Source organism: Cupressus sempervirens, chromosome 2, assembly GCF_028749045.1.
Source record: "Cupressus sempervirens isolate cs-2001-9-10 chromosome 2, ASM2874904v1, whole genome shotgun sequence".
Lineage (NCBI taxonomy): Eukaryota > Viridiplantae > Streptophyta > Pinopsida > Cupressales > Cupressaceae > Cupressus > Cupressus sempervirens.
This window is the reverse complement of record NC_143119.1, coordinates 479,563,379-479,573,363: the sequence shown is the minus strand read 5'-3', so window position 1 is coordinate 479,573,363 and position 9,985 is coordinate 479,563,379. Positions and strand designations below refer to the sequence as shown.

Genomic DNA, 9,985 nt, shown 5'->3' with positions numbered 1-9,985 from the left:
TACTATCACATGAGACAATATTCAACATTATTTTCTTAAATTGTACTTGAGAAAGATTAGTGCAATTAAATATTCACTAATTACACTTTATTTGAGCTTACTTAAGATAATGCATTTCATAATAATTTGCTAAGACTCTTGAATATTGATCTACTAATATAATATAATAATTAAAGATAATACAAAAATAGTATAACATCTTTAAGATGCTAATAATTTTATTTTTATTACTACTAGTATTGCTACTATTATTACTATTACTATTACTATTATTACTATTACTACTATTACTATTACCATTACCATTACCATTACCATTACCATTACCATTACCATTACCATTATTATTATTATTTTTTTTGGGTGACATTGCATATCCAATACACCAATGTACATTCAAATGTTTTCATATCTAAAATAATAAGAAAATAATCCAAGATTAAAAACTAATATTGGAACTCCACATTGTGGAAAAATAAAATTACCTTTCCTTTACCGCAAAAGAATGTTTAATAACAACAAAAAACAATTGAAGTTCACCAAAGTGAAACCCAAACCCAAACCCTAAAAGTATCCATATTTAGGGTTCGATATAAGTCTCTCAAAGGTTTTCACTCTTCCGCGAACGAGGCGGAAGTTCAAAGAAGCGGAAGCAGAGGCAAGAGCACACCATACAGAAGAGCAATGGTGGGTTTATGCATTCTTCGTTTTCTTCTTATTCGTCGTTTTCATCCCGTGTGCGTGTATTGATTAATGTGATGAATTGCAGGGAAAGGGAACAGGAAGTTTTGGTAAGAGGAGGAACAAGACGCACACTCTCTGTGTGCGATGTGGCCGCCGCAGTTTTCACATCCAGAAGAGTCGGTGTTCTGCCTGTGCATATCCTGCTGCGCGCATTCGCAAATGTATGCATTTTTTTTTCCAAATGAAAGAGTCAATGAAATCCCTCAAAATCGTATTTTAATGCTTTCTGCTCCAGTTTGTACTTAGTTTTTTCCGTTGCACGATGAAGTCGCCCTCTCCGGTTTTTTTATTCTTCCTGTTCCAGAATGTATTAATCAGATGATTCTAGATTACCAAGCAAGGTCAGTCACCGGCGTTTCTTAGAAATTAACAAGCTTTATATCCACTTAGTTTAGCGCGGCCCGATTAAACAACGGCTTCAGTTACTCACCTTGGATCTATCTCAGATCTCATATGAGAATGGTTATTTTATAACACACGCAAATTGAATACTGCCTCGCGGTGAAATATTCTGAGGTAATTAATCTTCTAGGACCTATATTGGGGTATGGGTAAAGCCATAGACTGATGTTAAAGGATGTTTAGAAAAACAGGCTACGCAAGGTTCATTGAACAAGAGCTTACCTAAAAAGAGAGCCAAGGAAATTGTGTTGAATAATTGATTATGTGCCGTGATGACACTTTTAATCAAGTTAAATATTTCCTCATACGACATCTGTTCACGGCTTGGTCATGTAATTTTTAATAGCAAGTACACGCTTATTCACTCTACAGTTGTAGCGGTATCTCTAAACTTGTCACGTCTGCTGTGTTTTGGTAGTGTATTAATTTATATCTATGACTGTAATTTTTTGGCACTGGATGCTTTAGTTCGAGATTATACATCGAAAATAGCATTTGATTTCCAGATGTACTCATATTACTGCTTGTGGTTTTCTTAGACTGAAAGAACCACACACCCAGCTTTATTTATTTGAGGGCAAAAATTTGAGCCTATCGTTTTGCAGCCTGTTTTAGAAGCATATTTACTAAATTAAAACAATAATATTGAAATTTGAATTTTTCTAAATATATTTGGCAACTGCAGGCTTTAAAACATTTTAGTTATATTTGTTAGATATTTTAGGCAGTGGCAGATTTTGAAATATCTTGAATATGTTCATCACAGGAGGCTTGGAAAAATTTAGGACAATATGTGTCCTGAAGCCTAGCATTGTTTAAGAAAATATCTTGTTGAATATCATATACAGCCCTGTGTCATGTCTGTCTCTTGCCCAAGGATACTGGGGTTAGAAGTTGGCAACTATTTGGAGGGGTAGTCCTAGATTGTCCTCTCTCCATACTGCTGCTAGAGCCGGATATGTTTGGCAACTGCAGGCTTTAAAACATTTTAGTTATATTTGTTAGATATTTTAGGCAGTGGCAGATTTTGAAATATCTTGAAAATGTTCATCACAGGAGGCTTGGAACAATTTAGGACAATACGTGTCCTGAAGCCTAGCATTGTTTGAGAAAATATCTTGTTGAACATCATATATAGCCCTGTGTCATGTCTGTCTCTTGCCCAAGGATACTGGGGTTAGAAGTTGGCAACTATTTGGAGGGGTAGTCCTAGGTTGTCCTCTCTCCATACTGCTGCTAGAGCCGGATATGGTGATGAAGTAAGGGTAGAGATGATGGATTGGGGAGTTTGGAGCAGTATTTAAAGGTTGTTTTAAAGTGGTGCCTTGGAAATAATTATATGATAGCAGGATGTAAGAACAGGAGAGAATGTGGACTCATCATATAAAAGTTAAAACTGTTCAAAAAATATTAAAGTTATATGAGACTATTAGTGAGGTAAGTAGGAGCAAAAAGGAACACACAGGAATAGAGGTATACAGAGTACAAAGAACTGGCCACATTAATCTCTTGGAAGGATGTGATTAGTAGATGAGATTGTTAGTGAGTTAGGGGCATAGTTACACCACTATCTGGAAAGGGGGGATGTTGTAATGGGGAGGCAGGTTTTTGGGATGTGGGGACAAAGAGGCCTCAATGTGGGGATGACGGCAGGGTGTATATTCTATATACTAAACATATGGTCCTTGAACCGCTAGTTTATGAAAAGATGTATAAGACTACTAAAAGGTAAAATAGCAAATTGGCAAAAGTCAAATGATAAATAGTAAATACTTAAAAACTTCGAGTATTGTACAATGGATATTGAATCAATATCAAATTAGGAATTAGAAATTAGAGTATTTAATGTTACATAAAAATTTAAATTATCAAATTCTGAAATTCACAAATGAAAGATTTCGATTATGTATATGATAAAAAAAAATCTGACTATAAGGTGATTATAATGAAGAGTATGATATTAAAACAGTTACAGAATCAAAATAATAAAAATCTCTGTTACTTTTTTCGAACACATGGATGAAGTTGTTGCAATGGTGGACTTTGGAGGGACATACAAGCGGTGTCAAAATTGGTGGTGTCGCTGGGGGCTTGGGAATGCTGTCCTCATTTCCCTGAGATGTCTGCATCCCAGGAACGCTCGAGATTTAGGGGGATGTCACCTGGGTGGTAGGGGTTACTATAAATAGAATATAAAAAGAAAGAAAAGTGAGAAAGAATGGAATAACTGAACTATAATAGATATTGGTGAAGGAAATAGTGGCAATAATTTAGAGTGCCTAGATGTTAAAATAAGAGAAGGAAATTAAGGAAGTAGACATGAAGATCATGTAGAAAGAGACAAAATAGTTAATCAACAACAGAGATTTTGAGGAGATGAAGCTTTGGGACCAACTGTATGTACTTTGATGCTCGAGAGTGGAGGAAAATAGTGTAAAGGAAAGAGCCCATATATATATATATATATTTATATAAGAGACACGAAGAAAAGATGATAGTATATAGCAAACCACGATGGAGACTTCGAGGAGATGATGCAATGTGACCAGATGTTACATTCTGTTTAATGTTTAAGAGTTCCAGAAAGGGACCATGATCATGCATGGAGATAGGTATGAATAATTAGAATAGTGATGTCAACATGGCACACAGAAAATACAAACATGTAAGGGCATGTGAGAGGACTGGATAGTCTGCCAAGCAGAGAGTTAGACATCCTCATTGTGGCATTACCCCACTTGTAAAGCCTACTATTTCCTGTAAGAAAACGCCCCACTATTTTGATAGTCTGCCAAGAAGAGAGTTAGACATCCTCATTGTGGCATTACCCCCCTTTGTAAAGCCTACTATTTACCGTAAGAAAATGCCCCACTATTTCCCATGCTAATAGGTCAGTGGTGTTTTTGAGTAAGCAAAATAATGTGGTATTTGAAACATCTATTAATATTATCCCTTTTAATATCTCAATCAAGCATTATTGTATATGATGTAATTTTTATATTCCAGAGTTTCCCTTAATTTTGGACTTTCAAGTTTTTAGATGTCATTGGTGAGTACTCATAGCTAATGCTTGGTGTCATTAATTTCGGTTTTTATGTTTCAAGTTTAAATTTTTATCATGGTTTAAATATCTCCACAGTCTAATTCTACTAGTGAGTAGCACTTGATATGTGTAAAATTTTCCCCCTTGCCGTCCCAGAATGTGAGACGTTGATAGCTTTTTTATTGTCTTGGAAAATGTTCACTATTACTAGTGGATGTTTGCCTTGGGTTATCACAAACTTGTTTCTCTAATGATGGGCTTTCACCATTTGAGTGGAAATTTTTTTTTACATTGCAATTTACAATTGAACTGATTGAAAACCTGGATACAAAACTTTCACAACTTATAGTTTATGTAAGAGGATAAAATTGCTAGCTAGTCATGCAAATATTGTACCAAGCGATTTGAATGTGAGATGTTTATAACAGCTTGATTGGCTCAACATTTATTGACTATCTGTTATAAATTACATGATTTTTAAAAACTCTAGTTTGTTTACTAGATAATTATAAAAGGTGGTCGAGTAATATCAAATTTGTGACATGAAAAATTGTAACATGAAATTGTTGTCTGAAAACTTACATTATTAGCATATCATCCTGGTGGCTGTTACTTTCTGGTTGACCTGCCCACTTCCTCCAATACAACTTAGGATTCTCTCATTTATTGGTTAGTATTTGATGTCATGCATTTCAAAAGCTAAATTTGTGTGAACATGCAATTCTTTTGTATGTTACAATTGTTTTGTTGAAGTTTGATTTCAAGAGTCCTATGAACAAGAGAACAAAAAGTAAATTTGATTTTATTCATTGAATAATCAGAAATTACCCTGGGATTGTTGGGTTTTCTTTTAAAGAGCAAATAACATTGAGAGCTCTTTATAGTCATGATTTGTTATGGAGATTGTTTTGGGTTGTCTGCAATCCTACTTCCTTGCATATTTGAACCTGTGATCCGTACTTAAGAGTACCCATGTCCTGTGCTGTTTGGACAACCTTCACCATCAGGCCAACTCAAGTTGTACATCAAGTAAAATGTTCACTGCACAGAGTATATTGTTTGGTGTATGAGATCTGGAATTCATTTTTAATTAATATGCTCTGTTTAAGTTTACCCTCCCAGTTGTGAACTTTTTAGCTCCTTTATATTGCACACAAGGACCCAATGTTAGGCCAACCCAACTTGTAATTTTTTTTGGGATGATACTACGTTGTCTATAGCAGGTACTTGGGCACAGTTAATTGAATTCTTGTTAGTTCATAAATTGGTGTCAGTGAATTATATTTTTGCATAGACTATCTAATACGTGCCTGTTGATTTCTGCAGAAGGCATTAAAATATAATTTCATTTGATACCACTTAATCAGAGTTGGCTACTATTTTTTGCTGGTTGAACATCAAAATTTTTCTGTAATTTATCTTCTGTGGACATAATTGTACAGTATGTAATAAAAGACTGTACAAACGAAATTTTATTAGTGTATTCTATTGGTTTAGAATCTAGATAACTGGAGTTGGCTACTATTTTTAGCTGTTTTAAAAATCAAATTTTTCTTGTAAGTTATGTTCTGTGGACTTAATTGTACAATATATAATAAAAGGCTGTACAAACAAGTTTTTATTAGTGTTTTGCTATTGGTTTAGATAACTGGAGTGTTAAAGCCATTCGAAGAAAGACTACAGGGACTGGAAGAATGAGGTATCTTCGTCACATGCCCCGACGTTTCAAGAATAATTTCAGAGAAGGTAAGTTTTTAATGATTCTAATTTGTTAGTTTTTCTTGTGTGATCAAAGTGGCCTAAGTCACTGAAATATTTTTATGGAAGACTAGTAATACACAGCAAAAAAACCCCACAAAGTTAAGAACTGTTACAAACATGAGAATCCAAATGGCACCATCAAAATGATCTCCATCAGAAGGGGAACAAAGCTAAGATTAATATCAGCTGCAATTGCAGACAACGGATTCCATGGATGACCTGTGACCATCATTAGGTGGGCCAGAAGGGAGGGAGACTTATCAAGTACTGTTAAAATCATATTGGATATTCTCATCAACTGAAGAATATGAGCCAATGTGTTTAGAATCACCAACAGAAGAAACAAAAGATTGCAATGGAGGAATGACCATAGGAGAATTAGCACAAGGACCAGCATGCTCCAAGAGAGTGAATACATTGAGAAAATGCTTCAAAGTATCAGAAACCCTAGGAGCAACAATTTCCAGTATAATTCCAAGATCATAAAAACTATTATTGCCATAAAATCAGAAAATTTCATGAATCCTCCAATGGGAAGGGAACCCTGAGTCCAATCTTGTAATTGGATAGAAAATGCTGAAGTAAAAACTAAATCCATGTCATACAGATGAGGGTGAACAAATTTATGAACACCATATCCATAAAAGATTTTGATATCAAATAGGGAAGTATGATAAGGAGAATTGATGACATTAGTACATGAAGATCAACAAGCAACTAATAGACACAGGTCCATTGCCATGATGACAAGATTACAAAGCTAGAAGAAGTCACTAGTTATGATAAAAACCCAAGTTATGCCACTTCTCAGCATGAGGGAAGAATTGAGTAAAAATTGCAAAGTTTGTTAGTTTTTTAATTAAATGGTTATTGGTAAAATAAATAAGTTGGTTTTGTATTGTTTGTTGTCCAGGGACTCAAGCGACCCCCAGGAAGAAGGCTGCTGCCGCTTCATTCTAATTTTATTTAGAATGGTTGCACTGGGATGTAGAGTGAATTCATTATGTGTACTATTTGATGGCTTTTTTAGTTCAATAGAAACCCTAGATTCCAATTAAAAGCTTCTTTTTGGAAGGAAATGCTTTTACAATTATTTGGCTAGATATTATTAGTAAAAAGACCATGGAAAAAGTTAAAGACACAGTTATGTCAAGCACTGAAAGAGACTGCTTGTATGCAGAATGCTGTCTAAATCGAGTTTTTGTTTCTTCAGTTCTAGATGATCAAGTTTTGTAGTTTTAGCAACAACTAATAACCAGCATGTTATGAAGAAAAGAGACCTTTTGAGCAATATTGTCAGCCCATTCTATTTTCGTTTCAATAGAAGTTCAATGTGTTTTGATTGTGAACTCAACTATTGGGATATATTTTATTCTTTATTCAAGCTTCTAAGTTAAGGCACAATTTAATGTCTTCATTTCTGATTCTTCATTGAGTGGCAAATGTGAGACAATTTCTAATGTCTTCTTTTGAGTTGCATGATTATTGGTCAAGCTCCAGACACACATACAGACATATGCTCTGTCAACGATATTAAGCTTAAAAGAACCAATGCTAATGATTGAGTTGAAACTGCTTCATCAGCTTCTTTTTCATCTAGAGTCTTAAAATCTTGGTGAAGGATTTTGAAAATTTTGAAGTGAATGTTTCTGTGTTGTTTATGATGAAACTTGCCGAGCTTTCTTAAATTAGAGTCTATTGAAGTTTTTATTTGTAAATATCTTAATCTAGCTGAGTTCCTATGGTAAATTAATATCATGAGGTCAAAAATAGACTTTATAATAATATTCTGCTTGCTATTTTGAAATCTGGAACCAGACGTGGCCACACTGTAACAAGTATGCTATAATGCACTGTAGCACAATATGATTTGAAGTTACGTATTGCAAATATTTATTTGCATTTAAATCTTCAAATCTAATTTTGGAGTTGCCGATTTTTTTGGCCACGAGTGCACACATCCAGTTATGTTACATTCACCGAAGGGTGAGATGCCATAATTATTCATTCTGACATGACATGATCTTGCTAAAGACCTACATAGACCTGGCTGGCTTTGTGACATTTGCTTGGATAGTAAAAGCGTGATTGGACTTTTTATAATTTACACTAGAACTTGAGGTAAAAGACTTGTTTCCGATCTATTTTTGGAGTGAATGTTTCTGTGTTGTTTATGATGAAACTTGCCGAGCTTCCTTAAATTAGAGTCTATTGAAGTTTTTATTTGTAAATATCTTAATCTAGCTGAGTTTCTATGGTAAATTAATATCATGAGGTCAAAAATAGACTTTATAATAATATTCTGCTTGCTATTTTGAAATCTGGAACTAGACGTGGCCACACTGTAACAAGTATGCTATAATGCACTGTAGCACAATATGATTTGAAGTTACGTATTGCAAATATTTATTTGCTGTTAAATCTTCAAATCTATTTTTGGAGTTGCCGATTTTTTTGGCCATGAGTGCACACATCCAGTCGTGTTACATTCACCGAAGGGTGAGATGCCATAATTAGTCATTCTGACATGACATGATCTTGCTAAAGACCTACATAGACCTGGCTGGCTTTGTGACATTTGCTTGGATAGTAAAAGTGTGATTGGACTTTTTATCATTTACACTAGAACTTGAGGTAGAAGACTTGTTTCCGATCAATTTTTGGAGTGAATGTTTCTGTGTTGTTTATGATGAAACTTGCCGAGCTTCCTTAAATTAGAGTCTATTGAAGTTTTTATTTGTAAATATCTTAATCTAGCTGAGTTCCTATGGTAAATTAATATCATGAGGTCAAAAATAGACTTTATAATAATATTCTGCTTGCTATTTTGAAATCTGGAACCAGACGTGGCCACACTGTAACGAGTATGCTATAATGCACTGTAGCACAATATGATTTGAAGTTATATATTGCAAATATTTATTTGCTTTTAAATCTTCAAATCTATTTTTGGTGTTGCCGATTTTTTTGGCCATGAGTGCACACATCCAGTTGTGTTACATTCACCGAAGGGTGAGATGCCATAATTAGTCATTCTGACATGACATGATCTTGCTAAAGACCTACATAGACCTGGCTGGCTTTGTGACATTTGCTTGGATAGTAAAAGCGTGATTGGACTTTTATCATTTACTCTAGAACTTGAGGTAGAAGACTTGTTTCCAGTTGGCAAAACTTAATTAAGTCAAACAAAGTAAGAGGGCTTTCATTATATTGATTCCGATATCCTTTATGCTACTAGAAACTGACGTCCTGAGTGTTTGATCACGCTCTCCATTGTGCTTCTAGAAAGTTACTATCAGCTTTCTCCAGTTTTGGGAAGAGAACCTCATAATATTTAATCCTGACACCTTGCACGCTCTACTATTTATGTAAGCTGCTTTACTCCATTTTCATGGTAAGCTTATCTGTTAAATAATTAATTGAACTACAGAAGGGGACGATCAGCTTATTATTTTGTGAGAGAGAAGGTTGATACTGAGTTTGCCACCTCTTTAATCAACATCTTGTGACCCTTAATCTTTGTAGCTTTTTAAGTAATTGTGTGTTTTGACGTGAGTTTGATGCCTCATATTCTATTAACAAAGCAGCTGATGAGCATCACAAGAACAAAACAAACCAAAATTGCAACACAAAAGCCCCATTAGGCAAAATGGCAGTGAACGATTAAAGCAAAGCTGTGACCTATATATATATTTGTTGCAATTTTGGTTTGTTTTGTTCTTGTGATGCTCATCAGCTGCTTTATTAATAGTTATTATTTTCTTTAACAAAATTTAATTCATTGTTGATAACTGTCATAGTAGTCGCTCTACAGGTTGTGGCTTGAAAGCGAGATTGTACCTATTGATAATGAAATATGATGGAAAACGATAATGTAGATTTTTAAGTGTTGATGAGTGGCGTTGGAACTGCACATGTATGTGAATGTATGTATGTTCAGCATACATTCACATACATATGCATATCATAGAAAACACAAAAAGCATTTCACTAATCTTGAACCAGTATGATCATCTAAGTTGAATTTCTTGC

At 34.4% G+C, this 9,985-nt stretch overlaps 1 protein-coding gene across 1 annotated transcript; it reads left to right on the top strand.

Moving 5' to 3' along the window:
- The first annotated feature begins 623 nt into the window (after positions 1-623).
- Positions 624-7,241, top strand: LOC149573118 (large ribosomal subunit protein eL37z). The gene is made up of 4 exons (XM_089814296.1): positions 624-687; positions 770-905; positions 5,834-5,935; positions 6,864-7,241. Exons 1-4 carry the CDS (start codon positions 685-687, stop codon positions 6,908-6,910), a joined length of 288 nt encoding a protein of 95 aa, XP_089670422.1. The 5' UTR covers positions 624-684; the 3' UTR covers positions 6,911-7,241.
- Positions 7,242-9,985: the final 2,744 nt, after the last annotated feature.

Excerpts from the sequence above, each read along its gene's own strand:
- LOC149573118 (XM_089814296.1), top strand. Across the intron at positions 906-5,833 it reads TGCTGCGCGCATTCGCAAAT|ATAACTGGAGTGTTAAAGCC; the intron begins GTATGCATTTTT and ends CTATTGGTTTAG. Across the intron at positions 5,936-6,863 it reads CAAGAATAATTTCAGAGAAG|GGACTCAAGCGACCCCCAGG; the intron begins GTAAGTTTTTAA and ends TTTGTTGTCCAG.